Genomic DNA, 27677 nt, shown 5'->3' with positions numbered 1-27677 from the left:
AAAATATGAAGACATGACAACTACAGGTATATTTGTTGAAATATATATTCTTTTATTTTAACTTGATGCTATGCTCTACTGCTTTGTAGTGGTTAAACATATCATGCTAGTATTGGTTTAGCAATAGAATTTTAGAGGAGTATTTGAAAGCATTTGAAAGGTGTAAAATCAGTTGTCATTTTCTTTGCACTTACATGTTCATTTTGGGCAAAATGCTATTTTGTGTTCCAAACATTTTCCTTTTCTTATTTATGTAGCACTTATTAATATATGACATGTCACTTGTGTAAAAGTGTAATCTAAAACGGAGTTGTTCAATTTACAAACAATTTTCAAAACTGGTTGAGTGTAGCTCAAATGTACAAATAGATATACATTTATTTTGAGAGTACTACATTTGTTGGCTTTTCAACTATGTAATTTTTATGTGCATTTTTGTACAATTGATTGTCATAGCATGCTCTTCCAGAGACTATACTGTCTATGTCCTTTCGAAAATACACTTCCTATGGCATAATCTTAATTAACATTGTTTTGACAAAAAACTTTTTTTGTCACAACCAAAAAGTCACGTTTGTCAAAAAGGAGAATTGACTGGGAAAAAAAGAAGAGCTTGTCTTGGTTTTTCCCTTAGAAAATTCTAACAAACTAGTATTAGAAATGAGCCATTGTTAGTACTATAGTTCATCATGTCCATAAACATTGTATTCCCTGGCTGTAATTGATCCATCTCCATTGTTGTCACTCTTTTGGAATATGTCAGCCAGTATCTTCTCATAGAAGACCTCATCACGTTGACCATCACCTTTCTCATACTCCATCTTCAAGTATGCTTTGACCTGATTTTGAAAGTAAAAAACAATGTCCAAGTGCCTAGTGAGAAGATTGTTCAGCTTCCATAAATCCTACTTGTTAATGATTAAATATGTTATATGGTACCTCAGCCTTTGTGAGAGTTCTGTCATTATCAACGTCTATCTCTCTAAAGGATTCCATGCTGCGTGGTCCTCTGGACACTGAGTAGAGTTCCACCTCAAAGATCAAAGTAGCATTGGGTGGGACTGGATCTATAAATTAAAAAAACAAATATGAAAATCTGATATACAAAAATATTCTAATGTCCATTTTGGAACCATGATTAAAGTTCACAGTACTTAAACAAAATAATCTTACAGCATGTGCTATCTGGATATATTCCTGATGTGGGAATATGTTAAGATATTGATTAAATTAACTTCTACAGCCATTGGACAAGAAATACCTTAAACATTTCTTCTAATCTCCATTTTCTCACAGCTTGCATTTATACAAACATATATAGTGCAAGGGTTAGGGTAGACATGCATCTCCCATGTGGTCAAGGGTTAGGGTTAGTTTTGGTAAATGGAATTTAAAGCACTATACATGGCTTGTTTGTGCAGCTTATTTAGACACAGTGAAAGACAAACAAAAGTAAAAAATGAGAGTTGTTAATAAGGTAATTTTACTCACATTGTAAGTAAGCGGTTGGATGCATTTTCAAGAAAAATTGTTAGACATGCGCGTACATTTCAGGCCAGAACACTAGAAGCTGGGGACTGATTTGTGTGCACTGTACATAGACTGGTGGATTATCTTCAAGATTTGCTGTGAAACAAACAGAAAACCACACAACACGGTGGACTGGAATAACATTTTTTGAGAACTGCATTATGAGGTCATTAAATATAAATTGTAGGCTTAACTCACCTTTGCCTTTTTCTCCAAATGCTAAAGCAGGTGGGACTGTAATTTTACGCTTCTCTCCAGGACACATGTCATTCAATCCAATATCAAGACCTTTGATTACTTGTCCAACACCCAGCACAAACCACTGAGGATGTCCGGCTTTGTCTGAGCGACTGAAAAACACATTTAAATGTATTATCACTTACAATGTATTTGGGTTTCATCATGTGCATGAATCATAAAACAACTGACTAGTAACCTGTTGCACGCTACGAAAGCATGCTATGAAAAGTGGCAGTCCAAATCCTTACTAACCTAACAAATCAGTTGGAGCTGAATCGGTTCAAAAAAGTTCAATTCAAGTTCACACAATCAGACTAATTCAAGACGGGTTTAAGTGATCAAAATTGCGATTGCATGCTATTCTTAAGAGAGAGGTGTAATATGGATCAAAGCGATGCCGTGGCAAAAAGCAATGGTACAGAGATAGCGGCCCTGTGTATGGTCACGTGACCTGAATCAATTAATAAACAAAGGCATACATATACAAATGTGTTCATGTATAAATATAATACACAAATGTCTTGAATGTTTGATTTGAGATTAATTTATGGTGTCAATTAATCATATTATTATTAATATATTTAATAATGTTGTTATATAATTGTGTATATATAATTAGTTATGTATTTCTATATTTTGTTTTGGCCCTTAAGTGTATGGAACCAGATAGATTTATAGAACAATATACATTTGTCTGTATAATTTTGAGACAAATATTCCACTATGTCCAAATAAAGATTTACACAATTCAGAACAAGCTGGCTACCTCCTCTCTCAATACCCTCCCTAGCCCTTAACTGCACACTCCCAGTGCCCACAAACTTATGACCAACTCGAGACAAGTTCCCTTCAAAGGGATGTTTTTCAAGTAGCTTTATCTACATTCAAAGGACATCTTTAATGTGTTTTGGATTATATTTTGGCAGAGGTCATAAGTTTTGTTCCTTGAACATCTACCGACTGAAAATAAATAGTCTTGGGCAAAGCATTGTGGGGTGCATTTTTCTTTGTTAGAGCTTTGTAAACTTAAAGACACAAACTTTCCTAATGACCGGATCATCGTTGATTTGGTGACCAACTGAGGTCAAGTTTCCATGAGTGCCTTGTTCTCAGGATTTATACATCACTTTTATCAAGCACATCTCTAGTGTATTCTTACAGTATTTTCTACAGACAAGTCGCTTGCATGTCTGGCAGAACTCAATGATATTCCCTGAACAATTGCTGACTTAACATTGTCTCCTTTTCGCAGCTGTTGAAGGAGACTCAGGCAAAAACACCCATTGCCACTTTCTGATGGTCACACAGCTCCTTCGCCAGCTGAAGAATAAATGTCCTTCTCAAGAATAAATGTCCTCGGTTTATGTCCATGCAGTGTTTGTATTGGAAATGTGCATTAATTCCTTTACTGTAACTAAACAGTGCGATCTGGTTCGTAACGCCAATTTTACTGCTGCTATAGTGGAAAATTGAATTGGGCAGTTGTGTTCTTGTCAAAGCGCAGATTATACATTCAGATACACTCAGAATTTCTGTTGAGACATTGTCTCTGAAAATAAGTCTGCAGACCGTCATCCAGTTTTATGTTTTTACCGCCCAAAATACCTGTCAAATAAACAAGACCCACAAATTATTTAGTTTGTCACCTGAATTTCCCAGCATTATTAGGGGCCAAGCCAAGGACTAAAAGTAATAGTAAAAGCAGAGTGCAAATTATACAATGACAATCGGGGGGGGGGGGGGGGGTCAACTTCTTCTCCAGGGCGTAAAGTAATATTTACGATTACAGGTAAGCACGATATATAAATATATCAAGCCCCCCGACCTGTTGTGTTTACTTCTTTTTTTTGGGGGGGGGGGGGGGGTCCAAGTCTTAATTAGGGGGGTCAAACCCCCCCCATAATTTGCACACTGAGTAAAAGTCATATAATAAGTAATAATATTACTTTGTACAGAAACTAATAATGTAACTTAATCACACTACTTTTACTAAACAGTAATAAGAAATAACTGAATATGAACATTGGTTCAGAGGCTTTATCTCAGCCATACGGTACTCTTCATTAGCAGCATGTCTAATTTGAGAACAGCTCCTCCTACAGGCCAACAGACTATTGGCTATTGGCCGAAAAATTACTATTTTTGCTTATAACTTTTGAAAACTGTTTCTGAATTATGACCTTTGTGTCTATGGATTCATTAGGTCATGGTGAATCCATGGATACCAAATTTGCTACGATCGGACAAACCGCTTGTCCACCATTTAGAAATGTGTCATATATTGTATATATTAAAACATTTCTGACATTGGCACAAAATGTTGGGGGTCATTCATGGCATACCCTCTAAGTACCTGAAAGCTTTGAACGCAGTATCACCTAGTGTTCTTTTGTTGTAAATACAACTATGCTAAGCTCTCCTCAGCATCAAGGTAAACATGGTACTCTGTGTGGCGACGTGATTAACGACAACCATCAATTCCAAAGGTCCTGGGTTTGACTCCTGTTTGGTTTGTAAAAGTTTGTAAAAGTATGTGTTATTTGATAATTTTCTCTTGTGGCTCAGCATTGCACTAACTTTTCAACCTCTTGGCATGCATATGAATGCCTCTGTTCTGTTAGTTTCCTGTTCAATCTTATTCTCAGCTATTAATTCATGCAGGGTTTTTCCTGCATATGGAAAATGTTGGCGCGTGCTAAAGCCGTTTTTCCGAGCGTCTATGACAAATCCCGAGCACCCAAGGCAAAAAATAAGTAATAGCTTGCTTCTAAGCAAGCACGCACCCAATTATCAACCTGCGGAATCCTGATTTCATCAATTGGCGGTAATTGTGGTACTTTTTGGAGACAGAAAACTGAGTGTGGTAAGTTATTTCTATTAAATTCAACTTGCTCTTTATCTAAAACATATATACATAAAATATATACAAAGTGTACCTAAATGCAGTGTTGGTGAAGTTATTTCGTAAGTGTAACTTTTAAAACGACGCCTACATTCAGCCTGGCAGTAATTTGAACAAACTACACTTCTATCCCTGAAGTTTGTATAATAAAAATGAATAGTAATAACAGATCAAATTGAATTTCATCATTTGTGTGTCCCATTTCTGACCACTGGTTAGTTCAAGATTGTATTGATATACATTTCAGTAGTTTGCATATATATGTAAAGAGGTAAACCTTGATAATCTTTGAACCATAATGATTGTAAGCAAAATTATTTCCTCAAGCATAGCCTCCATTATTTATGAAATGGTAAAAAAATAAAATAAATACATGTCTGCTAGTAAGGCGACACAGTAACACAGACAGTTTTGGATCACCAAAGACCCATTTTAACCTTGGAAAAACCCTGTTCATGTACATTTTATTTCTCCTCCATGTTCTTTAGGCTCTGCATTGCGCTTGGTGCTTGGCCCCGGTGATCGCTGCTTGCAGCTATATTTTCCATTAATTTCTAATACCTTAGAAAGCTGAAACTTACATTCACATGGGGCACCAAAAAAACAACTCTGTTAAAATGTTCTGCCTGGTATTTTGAATATTTAGATCACTTTCTAACATTTAGCAACTTTTCCTCACATTTGAGACAGAAATTCATGTTAAATAAATATATGTAAATGTTCACAGTATTTTTATTTGTAAAGAATACATGTTACATCTAAATAATTCACACTGTGTCCGAGCTGGTTTCACCTACAGTGGATTTAAAAAGTCTACACACCCTTGTTAAAATGCCAGGTGTTTGTAATGTAAAAGAAAGAGACAAAGATAAATCATGTCAGAACTTTTTCCACTTTCAATGTGACCTATAATGTGACAATACAATTGAAAAAAAAATTGAAATCTTCGAAGGGGGAAAAATAAAAACCTTACAATTACTTGGTTGCATAAGTGTGCCCACCCTCTTATAACTGGGGATGTGGCTGTGTTCAACAGCCAATGAATCAACCAATCACATTCAAACTCATTTTAAATAAAAGTCATTACACACCTGCCATCATTTAAAGTGACTGACTCTGACATTGGGGTATATTTCAAAAATAAAGGTCAGCTGTTCCAGTAGGATTTTCCTGGCTGGGTACACACTAAAAGATATTTAGGGCCCTATCTTGCACCCAGCGCAATTAACTTAGTCAACGACGCAAGTGTCACTCCTAGTTTGCACTCAACGCAAAGGTGACTTTTCCCTCCACAGACGCACATCGAAATGACTTTGTGCTCCCGTGGGCGGTTCGGCGAAAAAGGAGGCGTGTTCCGGCGCAAACGTTCCCTGGTGCTATCTTGCAGTTTCTTCTTTCTGCGAAGCTACGTTACATTGTTTTGATTTATGGCGTGTTACATTTCTTCAATGATTATAAAAAAGATTTTCTTATGAAATGTCATGTATGTGAACTTTATTTGTAACAACTGTGGAAATTTCCTCCCATGACTGTTTAACCGAAGCTAATTTGGTTAGCTTTCTTCTCCCATGCCCATCAGAAACCAGAATTCTGTTTATTCGCCATGAAGTTTATGTAACACAAATACGCGATTTACTGTGGCAGGAAGGTGCAAACAATAAACGGGTATAACTTTTGTACAAAAATACATTAGTTAAACTAATTCTAAGAACTAAAAAATAAAATATATGTAAAAATAAGAATAAGAATTTGAATGAACAGCATGAGCGGGCAATTTAGTGCAATGATAAAACTGCTCTGCCTTCCCCTTACAAATTTCTCTATCTTTTACGGCTCTGACGAGAACGTCGGTCTCCTCCTGTGAACCGCTCCTGGCGTGCGCCTGGCAAATCTGCCGTTATAATAGCAATTCGCCATGGAACAAGCGCTGCTCTTAAAGGGAATGTGAGATGATGCTCAGATTGGTTTATTGCACGTTAGCCCCAAACCTCACCCATTAGTAATGTAGCTACTTCAGACCAACCCTTTTAAGATTTGCGCCAGGCGCAAAGTCATTTATCCCGCCGGCAAAATAACAACCAAGCTGAAGTCACGCCCACAAAGTTACTTGCGCTTTGCGTTTTGATACTTGCGTTTCAGATCGTCAAAATAGGGGGGTTAAAATCTTTCAAGATTTTCAAAATGTGAGAGACTACAAACATGAGGACAAAAAAATCCTAGATTTAACTGTTTTGCTCCCATAGTGTGGGGTGTTTGTCCTCGGGGTTCCCCCCACACATCAGGATTTCTGATCGTAAATATTCACCATGTTAAATATTTCGCGATCGGAGCGGCTCGGACGTTCTTCCGAGCAAGTTCGGTCACTCTTAACACACCTCACACCAAGGGAAAATCTGATAAAATAATCGGGACATAACCTAGGATTGTCGGGACATTACCTTGGATTGCCGGAAGGGAGAAATCTGCCCAAAATCTGCCCGATTATCTTATGGTGTGTCCCAGCATTAGTTGCATCTCAGAGCATAAGCCATTGTTGAAAGATATCAGTCAGGAGAAGGGTAGAAAATAATTTACAAAGCATTAGATACACCATGGAACACAGTGAAGACAGTCATGTTTTTTTATCAATAAAGTAAAGGACTATTTTTTTTAAAGGACCCCGACCTACGTAGCCTATCGTTCACGTCATCATGGCGTGTCATTTTATTTTGATGTGGTGGATGAGGGAGCTGCTTAAAGTGTAGGTTCTTTCAAGTCAGGTTTGGGATTTTAAATCCAGCTTTTTCGAACAGCCTTTATGGAACAGGCCTCAGGTAAGATGTCATTGTTGCCTGAGTGTAACCCATGTGAGGTCCGCATAAACATGTTGGCTTGGATAATCCATGCACTGAACATTTGAAAATGAAAGACACTACGTTAATTACATTTGATATGAAAAACATTTTTATTGTCATTGTGGATCATAAAACAAAAATGATGTGCACTTCCTCTCAATAAGATCCTAATAATATATGATTATTCAATTATAATAGTCAATTATTAAAGTCTAGTGACTGAGGATGTTATTCGGGTCAGGTGAACAGGGCCTGTTCAGCTGTCAGGTATATGGAACGCCGTGTTAGTCAAAATTAAATAAATAAGTAAATAAATACATATGTCTATGAAATAAAGCTTGAAATAACAAAAAAGATAGCAATAAATATAGCATCATATAATTATATAGCTGAATCCATTTACCTACATCAATGCAGTCTGCTTTGGAGAAGTAGCGACGAAGCGGTGGCAGTGACTGTCTTCTTTAGGCGTAGTGACGGTTGCTGGCTTTTTTAGCTAACATTACCTGGCACTAATCACCCCCATACTACCTATAGCTACATCTTGCACACAAACAAGTCTCAAATAAGCTCGATAAGTCTCAAACTATTCAAGACTTTGTGATCTATGTCTATGTTCTGAGTACCTCTATAAAATCTTCAATGTGTGCCAAAATGATATCCCCCGACAAGCCAAGCTGATCAATTTGATGTAGTAAGGCCAGCATGCCCTCTCTGCCATCTCTTATGTCTTCCATCATCTCTCCAATCTAGGTGTCCCTTTCTGCCTTCAATCTTGTGCAGCTGCTTTGGTCTGAAGATAAACACACCCTTCTCGTTTACATGTTGGATTGGAAATAAATACAGCACAGAAATAAATGTGCGAGCGAATAGTGTTTTTACTGAATGTACGTCGTGACTGCCTCCTGACCAAGTAAGTGACTTAAACTTGTAGTTTTGTGTTGTGTTGTTGCTAATTCTTGTGTCTGGGCAGGGCTGTTAGACAGCAGCTATCCAGGCCGTTAAGTTAAGTAGCTAGCAAGAGATCTGTTCAGGGTACTTGCCGCCGAGTGAGACCCTGACCCTTGTTTACATAATTATGGTCATTGTAGAAGGCAGCTAAATAGCCCTGACTCTGTAACCAGATTCAGAGCGAATAGTGTTTTTACTGAATGTACGTCGTGACTGTCTCCTGACCAAGTAAGTGACTTTAACTTGTAGTTTTTGTGTTGTTGCTAATTCTTGTGTCTGGGCAGGACTGTTAGACAGCAGCTATCCAGGCCGTTAAGTTAAGTAGCTAGCTAGAGATCTGTTCAGGGTACTTGCCGCCGAGTGAGACCCTGACCCTTGTTTACATAATTATGGTCATTGTAGAAGGCAGCTAAATAGCCCTGACTCTGTAACCAGATTCAGAGCGAATAGTGTTTTTACTGAATGTACGTCGTGACTGTCTCCTGACCAAGTAAGTGACTTTAACTTGTAGTTTTTGTGTTGTTGCTAATTCTTGTGTCTGGGCAGGACTGTTAGACAGCAGCTATCCAGGCCGTTAAGTTAAGTAGCTAGCTAGAGATCTGTTCAGGGTACTTGCCGCCGAGTGAGACCCTGACCCTTGTTTACATAATTAGGGTCATTGTCAGCTGCGCCTTGCATATTTAAGGCGGCTGGCACTCTAGAGGCAGCCTTGTCTGCCAGCCTCGTCGCACGAAGACTCAGTCGAACAAAGACAAACGAGTCTACCTGCGGGTGTCCACCGAGGAAGACCGATGGGGCCGGATCACCTCTTCTGATAAGTATCAACCTATTTATATTCATAATTAGATCATATTCTACCTAGAACTTATTCTTAGCTAGCATGTGTTTCCTTAGCATTCCTGTTCATTACACTACCCGTAGACGTAGATATGTCACAAAGTATATACGGTCAACTTCTAACCTTCACTACCTATCCAGATCTTCTCCACCTCTCTCTTTCTTTAGGGCTCTGGAACTGCCAGTCTGCTGTGAACAAGGCAGACTTCATCCCGGCGTTTGCATCCCAGGCTTCTCTTCATGCCCTTGCACTGACAGAGACGTGGATCCGCCCAGAGAACACTGCAACTCCAGCTGCTCTCTCCGTCAACCACTCCTTCACTCACTCACCCCGCTCAACCGGACGGGGTGGTGGGACAGGTTTGCTTCTTTCCCCTCATATTAAATACACATCCACACCACTCTCCTTTACTGCCAAATCATTTGAACACCATTATGTGATGATAACTAATCCTATCAAAGCATGCTTAATTGTTCTTTATCGCCCGCCAGGACCGCTTGCTGACTTTGTGGAGGAGCTGGACATGCTCCTCAGCGTCCTCCCGGATGATGGAACCCCCCTGATAGTCCTTGGGGACTTCAACATCCACCTCCAGGGAACGCAGGCTGTCGACTTCTTGTCCCTCCTGACCTCCTTTGACTTGACGCTGCTGAGCACACCAGCGACCCACAAGGCAGGCAAACAGCTAGACCTCATCCTGACACGTAACTGTATCACTGACTTTACCTCTGTAACCCCATTACACATTTCTGATCACTTCTTTATCAAATTCTGTCTCTCTCCCTCCAACCCCTCCTACCTCCCCTCCCCTCGTAACTTTCTGGCGCAACCTCCGCTCCCTATCCCCCTCCCATTTCTCCTCGGTTGTAACATCCTCCCTCCCTCCCATTGACGAGTTCTCGTCCCACCCCACTAACACTGCCACTGACACCCTGTTAACCACTTTAACTGCATCACTTGACTCTCTCTGTCCCCTGTCAACCAGGCCTGCGCAATCTTCTCCCTCCTGCCCGTGGCTTACGGATATTATTCGTGAAGAGCGGTCCACCCTTTGAGCAGCTGAGAGGAGATGGCGCAAGTCCAAAGACGGTCTGGACCTTGATAAGTATCACTCTCTCTTTAAATCCTTCTCTTCTCACATAACTGGTGCTAAATCCCTCTACTTTCTTAACAAAATTAACTCTGCTTCAAACCCCCACAAACTTTTCTCTACCTTCTCCACCCTTCTTAACCCACCTCCCCCACCCCCCCCTTCCACCCTGACAGCCGACGACTTCTCCTCCTTCTTTGAGGAAAAAGTCTCCCGACATTAGCAGTCGGTTCCCTAAACCCACCTTTCTTACCCCCTCACCACTCATGACTGACCCAACTAAATGTCTAAACTCTTTCTCTCCCCTGTCCGAGTCAGAGCTCTCTGACCTCATTCTCTCTCATCGCCCCACCTCCTGCCCCCTTGATCCTGTCCCCTCCCCTCTCTTTCAAACCATCTCCCCCTCTATCATAACTTTTCTGCTCCATGTCTTAAACTCCTCTCTTACCTCTGGCACCTTCCCCTCTGCCTTCAAACAGGCCAGAGTTACCCCTCTACTCAAAAAACCCTCCCTTAACCCTGCTGTCCTCCAGAACTACAGACCGGTATCACTGCTACCCTTCTTTTCTAAAACAATTGAACGTGCTGTATCTAACCAACTGTCTAACTTTCTCTCTCAGAACAACCTGCTTGACCCCAACCAATCGGGCTTCAAGACCGGCCACTCCACAGAGACTGCCCTCCTTTCAGTCACCACTGCCCTCCAGTCTGCCAGGGTGCCTTCGACGTCATCCGTCATCATTCTGCTGGACCTTTCTGCAGCGTTTGACACGGTTAACCACCAGATCCTGCTCTACAGACTTTCTGAGATGGGCATCACTGGCACTGCACTCCAGTGGATCTCATCCTACCTCTCGGGAAGATCCTACCAGGTCTCCTGGGGAGGCAAACTGTCTGACCCACACCAGCTCTCCACCGGTGTCCCACAGGGCTCCGTCCTTGGACCCCTCCTCTTCTCTCTGTACACCACCTCACTTGGACCAATCATCACCTCCCATGGCTTCTCCTACCACTGCTACGCCGACGACACCCAGCTGTACCTGTCGTTCCCCCCGACCGATCCGGGGATCTCAGCTAGGATTGAAGCCTGCCTCGCAGACATCTCCGCCTGGATGACCGAGCACCACCTCCAGCTGAACCTCGCCAAAACTGAACTTCTCATCATCCCGGCTAAACCCTCCATCTCCCACAATCTGTCAATCACCCTGGGATCTGCGACGGTGACCCCCTCATCCTCTGCCAGGAACCTCGGGGTTACCATGGATGACCAGCTCTCCCTCACGGGCCACATCGCCGCAGTCTCCCGGTCTTGTAGATTTACCCTCTACAACATCCGGAAGATCAGGAGATACCAGTCTGAGCACTCCACCCAGCTGCTAGTCCAAGCACTGGTCCTCTCCAAGTTGGACTACTGCAACTCGCTGCTCGCTGGTCTCCCAGCATGTGCAATCCGCCCTCTTCAAAGGATTCAGAACGCGGCGGCCCGCCTGGTCTACAATCTACCCAGACGCTCCCATGTTACCCCGCTCCTCATCTCTCTCCGCTGGCTACCCATCAACGCCTGTATCAGATTCAAGACCCTGGTACTGACCTTCCGAGCAGTGAACGGGACTGCACCCGTCTACATCAAGTCTCTCCTGCAACCTTACACCCCCACCCGTCACCTACGGTCTTCTTCAGACAACCGCCTGGTGGTCCCACCGCTCAAGACTGCCCGGTCCCAACCCAAGCTCTTCTCCTGCCTGGCCCCCCAATGGTGGAACCAGCTCCCCACCTCCATCAGGGACACTGACTGTCTCCCCACCTTCAAGAAAAGGCTCAAGACGCACTTGTTCCGGGAGTACAACGGCACTTAAGAATTCTTGGCTGGACTTGTCAGTTTCCTCCAGGATCACAATGACTCTTATTAAGTGACTCATTGCTCTTTTAGATTAGATATAACGAAGCTAAGTCTTGTACTCGCTGTAAAATATGTTACTGTTGATTGTCTTCTACAGGTACAGTCCTGCACTTTTGTGGTTCATGTTGTTTTAATTTGTAACTTGTATAACTGCATGCTCTTATGGGTCTTCCCTTTTGGCACTTGTTTAGCTTTTTCACAATGTATGCTTTTTGGCTACTTGCAACGTTTGGGACAATCTCGTTGTTATGATCAGTGACCTATGCTCTTTTGTAAAGCTCTCTCTTGGAAGTCGCTTTGGAAATGAATGAATAAATGTAAATGTAAATGTGGTGTTCGGAAATACATGTGGCATTAGGAAATAAAAGTCCCATTAAATAAATAAATGTTGCCTTTACAAAAACGTCATTTGAAATAAGTAAATGTATTTATTTATTGATATAGGTAAATGGATTCAGCTATATAATTATATGATGCTATATTTATTGCCATCTTTTTTTAATTTCTGGGTTTATTTCATAGCCATATTTATTTGTTTATGTATTTATTTACCTATCTACATTATTTAATTTTGACTAACACGTACTCTGAATATTCGAAATCAGCTCAAAATAAAACATAAATACATTAGGTGCCCAATACGTTCAAACGTCTGCATATGTACAAGAAAAATTGGGACAACATTCAATGCCCCACTTAATTAGGTTAAGGTAAGAATCAGGGATCTCAAGTTTTATCAACAGTTCGGCCTGAGATTACCATACCTTTCTCGTTCCGGTAGTTGGCATTTAACTCTGTATAACCAGAGAATGTTTAATATAGACCAATTATCACCCGACGTCACACAACTGTCAAGCAGGCTCAACTGCGCATGTCAGTTGCAAAAGACAAACTTTTCCCTGGTCTATTACACTTGGAGTGTGGATCAGGTCATCCTATATCTCTGGCCACTGGATTGCAGGGCTTTATATTACATTTTTGAGGCTGTTGGCCTTTGGGCAAATACATTTACGTTACACTTGTCTATGCACAAAAGTCACATGACCCCGATACCCTAAAATAGCCTGACCAAGTGATCGGGCAAAACTAGCCTGGCTAACGTAACGGAGGTCGCTTTCTCAGGCAAATGACGAATGAAACAGGCTCGGTTAAATAAATCCGAGATACTGGCTATCTTCATCAGGCTTGTATCTACATTAGGCAGTCCTCCCTGATGTTTCTGGTGTAGTATGGAGTGAAATACAACATTGTGCACACTGCCAGTGAGCGAGTCTGACTGAGGCTAACATCAAAACAGTGTAACACGGGGATGCAGTCTCACTCAGATTGCCAGTTTAAACAAATCAGAAAAATTATCGGACCAGCTGGCCAAAATCAGAATTCCCATATGTCTTGAAAGCTGAAATCTAACTTTGTGACATGACGTGAAGACATGGTTGCCGCTCGACTGTGCGGTCTGTACCGGGCAACATTCTCACTCAAATTTCAAGACTTTCGTGACCCGAATCAAAATTTTGATGCGACAGATCAATGGGTAATCGCTTTCTCTCTTAAAGGCTGTCCTCCTCGACCTTTTTGGTCTTTTTAAATCTAACTATTTGTATTATCTGTGTGGTCCTTTTGCCATGTAAAATGCTATCCTTTCCCGATTTTCTGCAGCCACATTGCGCGCGCATCCCGAATGTTTACAAACAAATAATTGATCTATAGGGAGAACTGCCACTCTCGAGAAACTTCCGGGTTCTGAACTAGTTGCAGTTCCACTCAAGTTCCATATGAGGGCGCTAACGGTCAAGTGCAGAATGAATGGAGGTCTATGGAGCTATACCCCTCAAAATCCACTTTTCTCAGGATATCATTTTTTGTCTAGTAATTTGAATTCTGAATTTGAAAGGGGAGGCAAAAAAATACCCACTGCTGGGTGGATTTTTTAAAAGTCGCCTTTCTGTTCTAAAAAGCCTTTGAAAATGTAATTGACGTCATACACATCGTACGACCAGAGCTATTGCTTGACGGTAAGCTCTGGTTACTTCCACTTTTCTCTCGAGGCATCGACAACACAGCTGACAGCTTAGGCTCTCCCTGTCAATACACATGCTAGAAAGAGTTTTGGCTTGCTAATGTTGTTGCTAATGTTGCTAATGCTCTGACATTCTGGTTCTGCTTCGGATGCCATCGAGCGGGATGTCTGGTCGTAGTCAGTCCTTCACTAACAGTGCGTGTTCCCTGCAGCGACGTGGAATCGCTTGCCATCGCTTGTCTTCCCACAGTTCATCTCGCTCGGGGGCGTTTCAAACAGATTAATGTAGAATGTAGTTCTCTAAAATCACTGTTGTAGTTGTCATGGCCAAGTGTGCAGACTTGGGTTTACGTAGTTGTAACATCGAGCATAATACAACTTGTATACAAAATACAAAATAGTTTAATAGACATACACCTTGACATGTGTAAAAAACGTTTTACTATATTCCTCAGTCTCTGCTAATCTGTCGATACAATAGTGAGTTCCAGCCGGGCTAGCTAGTTACTACAGAACGAAGTTACGTAATGTCACTAGACTGAATTAGAAAGTACAAGCCCCAACAACTTCGGCAACCTTGCGCCATGCATAATTTTTTTATTATTAACATCTCTGTACAAATACAGCTATGTATCATACAGGACTGGGTAAGCAGCCACACAAACGATTAGTTTCTCCTCCACCTTGAAACCTAGGCTCTGTTCGAAAACTTAGACAGCTGTCTTAATCCTTGATGTCTTACTAGACAGGTGTCTAACGAGACAGCTCTCTTCAGGGTAAGGTATCTTAAGAATCGTTGTTTTCGAACAGCCTATTAAGACAGGATGTAAGTCATCGCGCTGTGTGTACTTATGTGCTCGCACTAGCACGCTTTGTCAGACAGCAGTCAATTGCATTGAGTTTATTGTCACACTAAGTCGAATTAAGCTGTATTTAAACTTGTGTTAGATATAGGCTCAATAGCTCATAACATTTGTGTTTGTATTTCACTCATTTGATAGGATTATGATAAAACCCAGCAACTAGCTAGTGTCTGCACTGTGATGCTAACTACTGTACATTATCGAAAAGTCGGAGCAAATTTACAAATTAGGAATGTCATCAATAAAATAAGTACATTTTCAGCAACTACACTGCCCACTTCTCGATACATTTTTATTCAGATGCTGATTTACAAGTACCGTTTAGCTGAAATATGAATTGTAAAAAGTAAGAGCAATGGCGGTCAAACGATTCTGTTTAACTTGTTGCTCACGGTAACCCCGCGCACAGACTTATGGGTAATACGTGCCGCCATTAAGACAGCAAGGCAGCTCATATGCTCTCTTAAAAATGACCGTTATGTGACGTATTTCAAGGTATCTTATTAGACAGGAAGAGAAGAGTTAAGACATTTCGAACAGACCTCGCTGTCTTAAAAGGAAGGAAGGAAGGAAGGACGGACACATTTTAAGACATTTCGAACAGAGCCCTAGAAATGTTTACCATGGTTGCTACATTATGAGAAACAAGAAAACACTCTGATTGGCCATCGCTAGCGAAAATCGCTCCTCATTTGCATAAAGTTGAGAAAATCTCAACTCTGTCGCGTCGCTACCCACAATGCACCACGCAAGCGATTCGCTTGGCTCCAATAGGTGCATTCGACTTCATGCAGCGCCGGTGTAGCCTGCAGCCGCCTGCAGCCCGGCTAACTTGAAGCAGCCAATGGCATTCTCAGCTTCATGGCAGCCGACTGCAGCCGACTGTCGGCGCCGCAGCCGCTGCATGAAGTCGAACGCGCCTATTGAATGGAAAACATGTTGTCGCTCGCATCGCGTCGCTGCAGTGGACACGCACTGTAACCAATCAGCATTCGTTAGCTGAATGCTAGCGTGTTATGGGCAACAACGACTTACCCTGTCAGAAATCGAAAGGACATAAGTACTCGTTCATTCAACTTTTGACCAGTAATCCATGTTGAACATGCAAAAACTACAATCAAATCTGAGATTTGTCAACGACAATCAGGCGAAAGAGAAACATTTAGTCATTTAGCTCCATCCCAGCTAACAAGGGACGTCCTGGGGACGTTCGGTGACGTTCCTATTTGGTCCCCTGTAGGTTATACCGTGACGTTATCCTTAGGACGTCCCTAGGACGTCCTTAGGACGTTATTAAAGTTCCTAAAAGGTCACAATTTAGACATTTATTTTTAAACTTTCAGGGGACGTTCCAGGAACGTCCCTGGTTGGTTATGATACGACGTTATGTTAAAAAAATTCGGGGACATTCGGGACGTTCCAGGAACGTCTCAGGAACGTCCCTGGTTGGTTATGATACGACGTTATGTAAAAAGAAATCGGGGACATTCGGGACGTTCCAGGAACGTCCCAGGAACGTCCCTGGTTGGTTATGATATGACATTATGTTTAAAACTTTCGGGGGGTTCCAGAACGTCATTCGTTGGTCATAACCATCTAAATTCCGAACTGATATTTTCGTTTGTGTGTCATTCTGTGATGTGAATTGCTCGAGCTATAGCCTACTGTCACTCTGGAAACTGTACAGTATTAAATCAATTGTTTATGTATGGTACCAATAACTTGCATTTGAGCTAAGTACATTATAGTCATAAATAATTTGGGGATGTACCATCAATGAAACAAAACATCTAAGCTGGATCCAGCCTATCCAAGCAGCTGCGTCTCTAAAAATGTTCCATACTAGCCTATTACAGTACATCTCTCGCGGACCTGCCTGGTTACTTGGTTGGGTCCCTGTCAACGCTCGTGAACTCTGTTGTTGAGTGAAGACCTCTTGAGAGAGACAGCAAAACTTTTTGATACCGCATCCTTCCTTTATACAATACCATTTGATAATCAATTTGTGTAAATATATCTAACTGAAGTTTTAGTGTTCATAGTATAGTTTTTTTGTTATTGTGTTTTTAATAGTGTTTTTGTGTAGTTAGCTAGTTTAGACTAATTTAGCGTACTTCTGTGACGGTGGGAAGGACAGACACCCGAAGGACAGAATTTGAGGTCAATATATTTTAATACAAACTTTAACCCTACTGTACCTGTATGTATGTAAAGGTATTTGTATGTTTATCCAACATGAAATAGCTAGGAATATCGAAAATTAATGTATATTAATTTCTGGCCAGTACTGGTACTAACTCAAACTGTGAAGGCGAAGTCGGCTAAATTGAGACGTCGTAGTATCGTCTTAATTTGTATACAGTAACAATGTTATCGATAGCAAAATAAGAATACACACTAGTGTCGTCTCTTTAAGGATACAGAAAATACAGCTGAATTGGCTACTTTTGGACAGGTGAAGGCTACTGCTCTAGTCTAGCTCTACAGAAACTACTTTTTGACAGCTGGAGCTACTGTACAATCTGGAGAGAAAAGTATCAGAATGACAGCTGCCATTGCCATTTGACGTAATTGTTGTCCTCGTTACGGACTCAGACGTGCACGATCTCTTAGTTACTGTTGCTACGTCGTAAAAATGGAGTGGAGCCGAGTGGAGAGCAGAGTGGAGCGCCAGTCGTTACGAGTTAGCTAGTTGCTCCTATTGTAATGATGCCTGTAATAAAGATTTAATGGCATTTTTGTGATGAAAAGTGCACTGATATAATGTACGTTAGCCTACGTTAGTAGCTAAGCGTTGGTGAACGTTACAGACTAGCTATTGCTTAGCTATACAAGTTAACACTGACTGCAATGTTAGCCTACACTTTAACTTACCCTTCCAGTGACGATAAAGCAATTTTTAGCCGGTAGACACCAAAGCTGAATATTCATCACAAATCCAGCTGATTGCGTCCATATATCCCTGCAAGCTTTTGTAGGCTTTCAAAGACTCTCGGAGAGTCTCCAGAGTAGATGAAGGAAAGTTGATTACTGTAGATAGTAGGGATGGAGATTTTAACTGATTTCACTATTCGAATAGTATCCGAAATTATTTTCGAATATCCGGATAATCTATTTTGTTAATGTGGTTCCGTTATGTAATTAGCCTGACGTGACGCAAAGCATACAGTAAACACATGAACCACCACACATTCTGGCAATAATTGGGACTGTTAAGCTATTAGACTAAATAAGGGTTGAATAAAGAAAATAAAATGAAAGATCAATTTATTAACATGACGAAAAGACAATGAACTTGAAAAAACGCTGCGTCTTCACACGTAGGCTCTTAATTTGGCGAAGAAGCGATTAGCCTATTATTATGTGAAATAAAAAGTAGGCTACATTGGACTAAATTAAACACATTGGGTAGGCTATCCTCCATAAAAACGAAAGACACACAGATAAATATTGCATATTAACTTGGATATTAACTTGGAACCGGAATCCTATAGGTGCGCCACCACACAATGCAAACATAAACAGCCGATTACGCTAGCTCTACATGGCTACTGGTAAGAAAATAAATAAGCCAGAACTGCATTAGCCATACGCATTTTTATTCAGGAGAATTAGCATGTAAACATGCTCAGGGGAGAGGCGAGTACGGAGTCGATTTACGAGCAGGCCGGCGTAGAAAAGACTGCAGGACCTGAGGTTGCTGCGAGGTACTGCTTAGCCAGGACACTATGCTTCTTGTAGCGCCAAATGAAATGAAAGGAGACTCGCAGCAGAACACAGGCATAGCCTACCTTTTTTGATGGTTTTCATCATTTTCTAACGTCACAACTATTAGAATTCACAACACGACGCGACGGTTTTTCAATAAAATGTTTTTTTTTTAATTAAACTACGCTCATAAGTATTCGAAAAAAGTATTTGAATACTAACTTACTTTAGGATATCCGGATATTCGATTAACCACGCCCATCCCTAGTAGATAGTTGTAAATATCTGGATACTGAAGGTCAGGCAAGCTTTCCGTTTTACTTGTTAAGGTCGTAAAAATAACCCCTGGAGCATTATATGGATCACTAATGTTACATCGATCAAGTGTTGCTTTACAGCTGCCTATGTCTTTTGAAATAAAGTGCGCAGGGAACTCAGACTGGTTTAAATCCGTGCTGGCGCCGTTCATTTTTGCCAAAACTTTCCTGGCGAAATGACGGCAAAACATTAAAGTCACGTGACAACCGGAGCGTCCGGAAAGTAATGGCAGAAATAAACATCTGAATTGCCACAGCAGATAATAGACCTGTTTTTTGTAATATCATCGTTTAATGAAACTCTGAAACACTTAACATAGGCTACATAACCTACAGCCACTTAACTACGATCATTAAGTTAGACAAAAAAAAATGTAATCATAATTACCCACAAGCTGTCCAATACTTTATTATTTAAACTGTACTACATAAGTCCAGCATGGACAATTCAATATACATTTTAATATGGGATCTTCTGTATGCAAACCACTAGGCAATACATAAATATAGAAAATAATGTGTCACTTTACTCATTGGTAATATTGGCTTATTGCTATGGTTAATTGCTTGAAATCATTACACATTATTTGCTTGAAATCATTATACATTATAATTGTCAATGGCAAGAGTTTAACAATCTATGCTTTTTTTTCATTTTGCAACTTCTGTATTTCCGGGTGGATGTACTTTCTGAAGATAAAGCATACAGTGCTGGAAGATTTGACAGGATGTACAAAAAAAAGGTAGGATAATACTAATGTTATTGGAAGTTAGTACCATCACTCTTGGAGTTTAGTCTGTGAAGTTAAAACAAACAAATAAAAAAAAGAAAAGGTTTTATAATGTGGCTCAATATAAAACATTTTCCAGACACACCACTTTAGGGCTGTATCCACTGAGCAGACGTCGTCGGCTGATAAGAAACGAGAATACAATCGCATCTGGGCAAGGGTGTCAAGAGCACAGAAAAATAACACACACGATGGAGAAGCAAATGAGCAGAATCCAAATGATCAGGAGATGTACAGTGATGATAGCCCTGGGAGTGGAGGATGTACCATCGAAGAGCAGCTGCATGACAATACCAACATTGTCCCTGAATTGGAACAGATCCAGACATCAGAGGATTCTAGTGATGGTGAAGAGGACAGTGCAGTTTCCTCTTCCTTTAGGGAAATACTTAAAGAATGGGCCATTGATTTTGGAGAGAAACACAATGCTGTAGATATCTCCCTGAATGTTGATGGCTTGCCTCTTTTTAAAAGCACCAACCAATCTCTTTGGCCTGTTCTCTGCTGCATCAATTTGTCACCAAAATCTATTTTCCCCTTGTCTCTGGCATTGGTGTCATCCAAACCAACCTCCCTCGACTTCATCAGCGAAGCAGTCAGCAAACTGGAGGACGTGATGCAGAATGGCTTGGAGTGGGGAGACAAGGTGATACGTGTCCAGATAAGGTGCATAACCTGTGATGCTCCTGCAAAGGCACTTGTCAAGTGTATCAAGCAGTACTCAGGGTACTTTGGTTGTGACACGTGCACACAGAAGGGGTTCTGGGATGGACGGATGACCTATCAAGAGGTTGAAAATCTCACACTGAGGACTGACCAGTCCTTCAGAGAGCTAACTCAATTGGAACATCACCAGGAAGGAAAAACATCGCCTTTCTCCAACCTCTCTATTGACATGATCACATCCTTTCCTGTAGACTACATGCACCAGTGTTGCCTTGGAGTAATGAAGAAGCTTTTGCTTTTGTGGACAAAAGGAAAGACTGAGACAAGAATGTCCTCAGGGCAGATTAACAAGGGGTGAGTGTGAGACTTGAGCAACTGAAGACATCAATTCCAAACAGTTTTGCAAGAAAGCCACGGGGTTTGGAACATCTTGAGCGTTGGAAGGCCACCGAGTTCCGTCAGTTTGCTCTTTACACTGGCAAGTTGGTCCTGAGGGGAGTTCTGCAAGATGACCTGTTTGAGCATTTCATGGCTTTCAGCGTTGCAATGTGCATGCTCATTTCTCCAAGCCTGGTGCAAGCCCACTGCTCATATGCACATGAACTTCTCTAATTTTTTGTACAGCAAGGAAGGTTTCTGTATGGGGAGTGCTTCCTAGTGTACAACGTCCACTCCATGCTGCACCTCGCTGCTGATGCCAAGGAATTTGGCTGCCTTGACAACTGCAGTGCATTTCCTTTTGAAAATTATCTTCACCACCTGAAGAAACTGATCCGCTCTGGAAGAAGTCCTCTGGTCCAAATTGTAAAAAGACTCAATGAGAGTGGAAGACTCAGGAGGGATCTTACTGAAAAAGAAGACAAAGTAAGCATCAAACATCCCAACAACGCTTACATGCTAAATGACAGAGCATGCTGTGAGGTGATGTCAACAACCCCTGAGAAAGACGAGGGCGCACAAATGTTCCTTTGTAGGGTGTATGACCACCTGGAACCCTACATCTCGAGTCCCTGTGACTCTCGCCTTTATGGAGCATGTCGGACAAACATCGGAAACTCAAGGATGAAACTCATATCAGAGAAGTGCCTTAAACAAAGGGCAATCATGGTTGAGGAGGAGTATGGCTCACGAGTCTTCTTTACAATCCTCCACTCCTTTTAATGAGTCTACCTTGGCAGCAGCATCGCCCCAGTCTCCATCACTGACAGACCTGGCCGCAGCATCACCTCACTCTCCATCACTGACGCATCACCTCAGACTCCATCACTGACAGACCTGGCCGCAGCATCGCCCCAGTCTCCATCACTGACAGACCTGGCCGCAGCATCACCTCACTCTCCATCACTGACGCATCACCTCAAACTCCATCACTGACAGACCTGGCAGCAGCCTTGCCCCAGTCTCCATCACTGACAGACCTGGCCGCAGCATCGCCCCAGTCTCCATCACTGACAGACCTGGCCGCAGCATCACCTCACTCTCCATCACTGACGCATCACCTCAAACTCCATCACTGACAGACCTGGCAGCAGCCTTGCCCCAGTCTCCATCACTGACAGACCTGGCCGCAGCATCGCCCCAGTCTCCATCACTGACAGACCTGGCCGCAGCATCACCTCACTCTCCATCACTGACGCATCACCTCAGTCTCCATCACTGATGCAGTCTCAATCAAAATGTCTTTATAATTCAGGTTCATCGTCTACAGTTTTCGGTGGTGCATTTTATAGAAGCAAATGAAGTAGACGTGGCACCATCATTATGGTTGGAGAGGAGTAATGGGGTAAGGCGACTCATTGAAAGTTGCATAATATTTTCAAAATTGTTCAATGACTGTGTCATATACCAAAAAAGCATACACAACAATTGCAAATATCTTACAGGTTCTGAATTGCTATTGGCCTCAGAATAATGCTAGTGTTCTGGCAAGACGCTGTTCTCTGCCAGATAAAGCACAGTGGAAGAAGTACCAAGTCAGAGTGTTTTCTACAACAGGTAAAATGTGTTTCACCCCGTAAAGACAAATAGAGACAATAGCTCTAACTGATAGCATAGGCGATTTTACCACACGTGCAGGGGGTGAATTTGCGCTCTACTTAGGATGAAAACATTTTCAAATTAATGTAAGAAAACAATCAAATTATTTTTGAAATTTCAGGTGATGTCAGTGAGTTATGTATTCTATCATGATTTGTTGTGCTCTAATGATAAAAAATTAAAACCTACAATCGCCTATGACTGATAGCATATCTGAAATTTAAATGTAGATTCTAATTGTTGCACATTTCCATTAACAGACAGCTACAGCTTGGCCAGGGAGAAGGCAAGAAAGGGGCAAGACACCTCTCAGGTGGAAACAGAGGGAAATGCTAGAAAAATCAACGTTCCTGCCAGATTCCAGGAGAGTGATAGTGATGGTAGTTATGTGTCATTCATTCATTCATTCATTCAGTTCTCTGTTGAATATTGTAAGACTCATGTTATTAATAGTTTTATTTTCATACATGTCTCCTGAAGATGAGGATGAAGTCATTCCGAAAAAGAAAACGGTTAAACCTGGAGTGTTGCCAAGAGGGCCTGTGTGTAAGTATATGCAATAGTAGGTATGGTTGAAAAACTAATAAGTTGTTAAATTGTTTGCCAACTGTTTCTTTTTCTTGTTTTGCAGTCACGTCGCCACCTAAATCCACCACACAGGGCAGATGATGAATTGGAAGGTATGGCTGTAATTCAATCAAACCAAATGCACTTTAAGACTCCTTCACACGCCTTGCATGAATTAACAGGCAGATTAACTCCATCCCTAATTGACCTTTCGCGTAATAGTAAAAGTTTGTTAGTTGGTAAAACTCGTTTGTTGGCAATTATTCAGAGCTAGGCTACCTAGCCTACATCACAAGACCTAAATGAACTATAACCCACCAGCTGGGACACTGATTTTTACAAAAAGATTTGCCCCCAAAAATTGTATTATTAAATAAACCATCGACTCATCTTACATGCTGATTCGTCACTCAGCTAATGTTAGTCCACCGGTAAATAAAAACGCATTTGCAGTACTTGACCCTACAAACTGTAACTCAAACACTAGACTTAAATAAACTAAACTAAGATTAAACTGCTTACCTTAACGGAGTACAAACCAGCGTTTTAAACAAGCATGGCGACCTACCCCACATCAAGTGCAAACTACGGTGGCTCGTAAGGTATAAAGACCGCCACCTAGTGGCGTTCTTAAGGTCACTACCTTACATCTGCCACTGTTATGAAATTAACATCTGCAAATCATGTTTATTATGAATAATTGTGAAATATGTTAGGTTGTACTCCAATTTAATTATTCGTTATCAGAAAAATACACTTCCACTTAATGTTCTTTGCATTTGCTCTGCAGTTACTCCATGTGAATCCTCACATACCTCCAGATCTGCTGAGGCCTTTCAAGGTACCTCCTCCATTAATAAAGACACATAACTATTTTTCTCACTATATAAACCTATTTGTGCCTGATCCCAGTTTAGTCCTGCATTTACATTTTCAATGACTTGATTATTGAATCAATTTGGTTTTAGGGAGCCATCAAGATGAACCATCTACAATGAACCAGCTACGTAAAGGTATCTCTAAAAAAAATCAACCCTTTCCATTGACTATTACAACGACTAAGGAAGCATTTTGTGAATCTTGATTGTAATGTTAATTATTATGCTTGTTTCAACAGAGATTTTCGGTTTCCTGGAGGGTGTTGAGAGGAGAATCATGATCAAAATAGAAAGGATGCAGGAGGAGTTCAGGAATACCATTGGCCGTGTGATGGAGGCTGTGGAGTCCCGGCCAATGAGCCCTTCTGAAGCAGCAGAAAATGAAATATTGGAGTGTCCATGCAAAAATGTCAGAGACTTGGAGGACCTCTGTCAAAAAGTGAGGGACCGCTCATTTAAAAAGAAAATGGTATGCCTTGGAATACACCATCTCTTCTTAATGGCAGTAAACTGTTACAATTAGACCAAGAGACAACTAGCCCTATAAATGAAGTTTATTTTTCTCTTTATATTGATGCGATACATTCTTTAACAGAACATTAATATGTACAACTTGTTAAATGTGTCAAATATGTTGTTTCAAATGAAATGGTTTTGAGGTGATTTTTTGTTATTTAATTTCTTTAGATTCGATACCTGAGCCTTCTTGGAGGCAACAATATTGGAGACGGTGTTAGAAGAATCCTTAAAAAAATAGGGACTAATGACTTATGGAAGGGTTTTAGTTTGAAGGGGAGAAAGGGGAAGAGACCCTTCAACCATTTATTGGTTTATGATGTGGTGATACGTAAGTTAAATCTCACACACTCACACATACTAAACATTCACTGTAGGCTACAATGCTTATATAATACACTGTTATAGTTTTTCCATAACTCTGCTGACAAATACAGACAAACAAACAAACCACAATGAAAATAAACCCCTTGGGCAGTAATGGAAATTGCCCAACACTTTACTACCACCATTACTAGTTCAGTCATATGAATATTTTTGTTTAGGTGCCTGCAGCCGTTCCTTTCCCAGTGTAGACTGCCAGAGGGTGGAGGAGGCCATTGCGGTTACACTGAAACATGCTCCCCCACCGCAGATCAACAAACCAGGTATATACACAAATGATATACACTTATTCATACATACGTATGGATCAGTCAACTGAAGGGGGTGGATTGGTGCAAATATATAGCAACATTGTAATGCATTTTGCTATTGCCATGCGACCGATTTTGTTTCGATTGTGTTAATGTTAATGCAACAGTTGATTGATGTCGATTTAGCAGAATATGGAAACCCGTTATTGCGAATTGGGGTATTTAAAACATTTTAATAGGCTATAAGAGTCAATAAGATAACATTTATGTTAACATCTTAATGCATTACATTATAATTCTCACTAGGTAAAAGCAGGTAAAATTGCTCTGTTGTCTAACTGTAGCTCATTTTTGCAGGTGTTGTTTCCAGACGAACTTGTGGAGGGGGAGGAGGAAGAAGAGGAGGAGGGGGACGATGAAGTGGAGGAATAGGAGGATGATGAGGGGGAAGAATAGGGGGAGAGGGAGGGGGAAGAGGGAGAGGGAGGGGGAGAACGAGGGGTTGACAATCAAAATATAAGAATTAATTCAGGCCTTAAAAATACATTTAAATAAAGTGTTTGTTTATACTTTAAATCGTGTTTTTTCTTCTATAACCATATACATAATAAGTTACAATATACAATATTTAGCAGCAGCCTGTTACTTTAAGTAGATTTATTTTAAATAAAGAGGTTAAATTGCATTGTTGAGTTTGAGTGTACACATTCAGTTTAGTTTTTCACTATAGGCTACATTTTACAAGGTAATATGCATTTTTTACTTTGTATACAAAAAATATCCATTAAATGCATAAATGTGACTATAAATTAAGGTTGAGAAATTGATTCTGCATTTGGTATGCGAAAGTTATCAGGAAGTCGCAAGGGAACGTCCCCATAACGTCGCAGACAAACATCCCCTGAACGTCCCCTAAATGTTATGAGGACGTTACAGGGACGTCCCGGGGACGTTTGTCTGCGACGTCCCCGGGACTTTCAGGGGACCCTACAAAAAACGTCATGGGGACGTTCCCTTGCGACGTCCTGATAACATTCGGGGACGTTCAGGGGACGTCCCGGGGACGTCATTTTGTTAGCTGGGATAGACTCCCATTCACTTTGCACTCGACCGCGATCAGTCCCAGTAGAACTCTGGTGGAACTGCAACAAAATTCGGTACAATGGGGCTTAATAGGGAGTGGCAAAGCTCTCCTTAAACAGGCTCTGGTATAACTCAATACTGCTAAAACTCGGCATAACATTTCCATCCGTTTGCCTGCACCTCGTCCACATAGCGGGATAAGTTATCCCTTCTGAGAAATACAAGGTGTTGCGTGAGAACGTCAGAAATGGTTGAAATGCGTGAGTCTCACGGCGAATGTGAGAGACTTGACTACCTTGTGGCTAAATCCTTTCTATATTATTTTACAGATCCATGAACGATATGAAACACCGTGAGGGCTTGGAAGTAACACAAGTTATAGGATTTGAAACGTTCCTCTGTTATATTTGATAGTCGTGACATTTCATGTCATGGATAATGTCCATGACATGAAACCATACACAACCAATACCTTTATTTAAAAACTGACGATTTAATCTTTCTTGTGTTAAATACCTGCAGTAGAATTGAGATCCGTCTTTTGCAAGGTATCCATCATAGTGTGCGTTTAGAAGTTTTCCCTTTGTGCTTCTCTCTGTGCAGATCTCAGGTTTGAATATAACCTCTATTTTCACATCACCGTTTGATGTATTCGAAAAAACAAAATGAGCGAGGACATACATTTGTAGACAACACCGTTGAAAAATAAACGATGTCTTCATCATGCTAGTATAGCTGTGTTCGTGGCAAGTCAAGGAGGGTTTGGAAAATGTCCTTACTCCCAGAGGCAATGTTTTTCGGATTTTCAAAATAAAAGTTAATCCAACTTGAGCCAAAAGTACTTTGAATGAATTCTTATGCCCGGTGTTGTGCCGAAAACGTCCCGCCTGTCACCACTAGTATACTAGTCTACTACCCTACACATAAACGCGCACGCACTGTATTCTATAACTTGTAGAGTGGCATGACAAGTGGATATTTACGGTCACATTTTTGTGATACTGTTCTTAAAAGGCTTTGGGATAACATTATGGATTTTGGATACGTTTCACACAACATTAAAAGTATAGAAGGCCGACTGGATACGTTTCTGATTGGACACGCATAAACACTAGAAGCTCAGCAGGGGTAATTTGACCCCAGTGAAGAGAGAATACATTGTGTCTTTACTTTTCCTAGATATGTGTTTTATCACCCTGTATTTTACAGTTCTCAAAATCACACGGGATAAGCACATTTAAGGCTATTTTGCTAATGTTTTGGTGTAATTGCTGCCAGCTGCATATTTTGAAATTTTTTTCCCTTGCCTTT

At 41.0% G+C, this 27677-nt stretch overlaps 3 protein-coding genes across 10 annotated transcripts in view; 2 read left to right on the top strand and 1 right to left on the bottom strand.

Annotated features, from left to right (window-relative positions):
• stat4 (signal transducer and activator of transcription 4) overlaps positions 1 to 3490 on the top strand; it is a 120298-nt gene extending 116808 nt beyond the window's left edge. For 4 of the 5 annotated variants that reach the window (XM_084688557.1, XM_084688553.1, XM_084688552.1 and 1 more), the window contains one exon: positions 3023 to 3490. In XM_084688557.1, coding sequence (XP_084544683.1) covers positions 3023 to 3067 — 45 coding nt within the window. In that variant the 3' untranslated portion in view covers positions 3068 to 3490. The remainder of the gene's footprint in view (positions 1 to 3022) is intronic. The other variant, XM_084688559.1, reaches the window with a different exon arrangement.
• fkbp7 (FKBP prolyl isomerase 7) lies at positions 32 to 27136 on the bottom strand. 2 transcript variants are annotated; one of them, XM_084688563.1, is made up of 4 exons: positions 26883 to 27136; positions 1729 to 1880; positions 940 to 1067; positions 32 to 839 (listed from the first exon to the last, which is right to left on the bottom strand). In XM_084688563.1, exons 1-4 carry the CDS (start codon positions 27089 to 27091, stop codon positions 678 to 680), a joined length of 651 nt encoding a protein of 216 aa, XP_084544689.1. In that variant the 5' UTR covers positions 27092 to 27136; the 3' UTR covers positions 32 to 677. The 2 variants fall into 2 exon arrangements, with proteins under 2 accessions (XP_084544689.1, XP_084544690.1); XM_084688564.1 differs by having other exon boundaries at positions 940 to 1061.
• On the top strand, positions 17234 to 25719 carry LOC146234398 (uncharacterized). Of its 3 annotated transcripts, none has more exons than XM_084688562.1 (13): positions 17234 to 17328; positions 19890 to 19936; positions 22344 to 22433; positions 22534 to 22645; positions 22948 to 23067; positions 23168 to 23233; positions 23319 to 23367; positions 24045 to 24095; positions 24223 to 24267; positions 24372 to 24571; positions 24820 to 24979; positions 25194 to 25295; positions 25641 to 25719. In XM_084688562.1, the coding sequence occupies exons 4-13, from the start codon at positions 22562 to 22564 to the stop codon at positions 25700 to 25702; spliced, it is 939 nt and encodes a 312-aa protein (XP_084544688.1). In that variant the 5' UTR covers positions 17234 to 17328; positions 19890 to 19936; positions 22344 to 22433; positions 22534 to 22561; the 3' UTR covers positions 25703 to 25719. The 3 variants fall into 3 exon arrangements, with proteins under 3 accessions (XP_084544688.1, XP_084544686.1, XP_084544687.1); XM_084688560.1 differs by having other exon boundaries at positions 24372 to 24601; XM_084688561.1 differs by lacking the exon at positions 17234 to 17328 and having other exon boundaries at positions 19806 to 19936; positions 24372 to 24601.
• Positions 27137 to 27677: the final 541 nt, after the last annotated feature.

This window comes from Hypomesus nipponensis, chromosome 23 (assembly GCF_054491055.1).
Source record: "Hypomesus nipponensis isolate SF chromosome 23, ASM5449105v1, whole genome shotgun sequence".
In the NCBI taxonomy this organism is placed as follows: Eukaryota; Metazoa; Chordata; class Actinopteri; order Osmeriformes; family Osmeridae; genus Hypomesus; species Hypomesus nipponensis.
This window is presented reverse-complemented; position numbering and strand designations above follow the sequence as displayed.

Coding starts and splice junctions, on each gene's coding strand:
- LOC146234398 (XM_084688560.1), top strand. CDS start 22,562: ATGCTAGTGTTCTGGCAAGACGCTGTTCTCTGCCAGATAAAGCACAGT. Junction 24,096..24,222: donor ATCTGCTGAGGCCTTTCAAG/GTACCTCCTCCA, acceptor ATTTGGTTTTAG/GGAGCCATCAAGATGAACCA. Junction 24,980..25,193: donor GGTTTATGATGTGGTGATAC/GTAAGTTAAATC, acceptor ATTTTTGTTTAG/GTGCCTGCAGCCGTTCCTTT.
- fkbp7 (XM_084688563.1), bottom strand. CDS start 27,091: ATGATGAAGACATCGTTTATTTTTCAACGGTGTTGTCTACAAATGTAT. Junction 1,881..26,882: donor GGATCTCAATTCTACTGCAG/GTATTTAACACA, acceptor TGTGTTTTTCAG/TCGCTCAGACAAAGCCGGAC. Junction 1,068..1,728: donor ATTTGGAGAAAAAGGCAAAG/GTGAGTTAAGCC, acceptor TTTAATTTATAG/ATCCAGTCCCACCCAATGCT.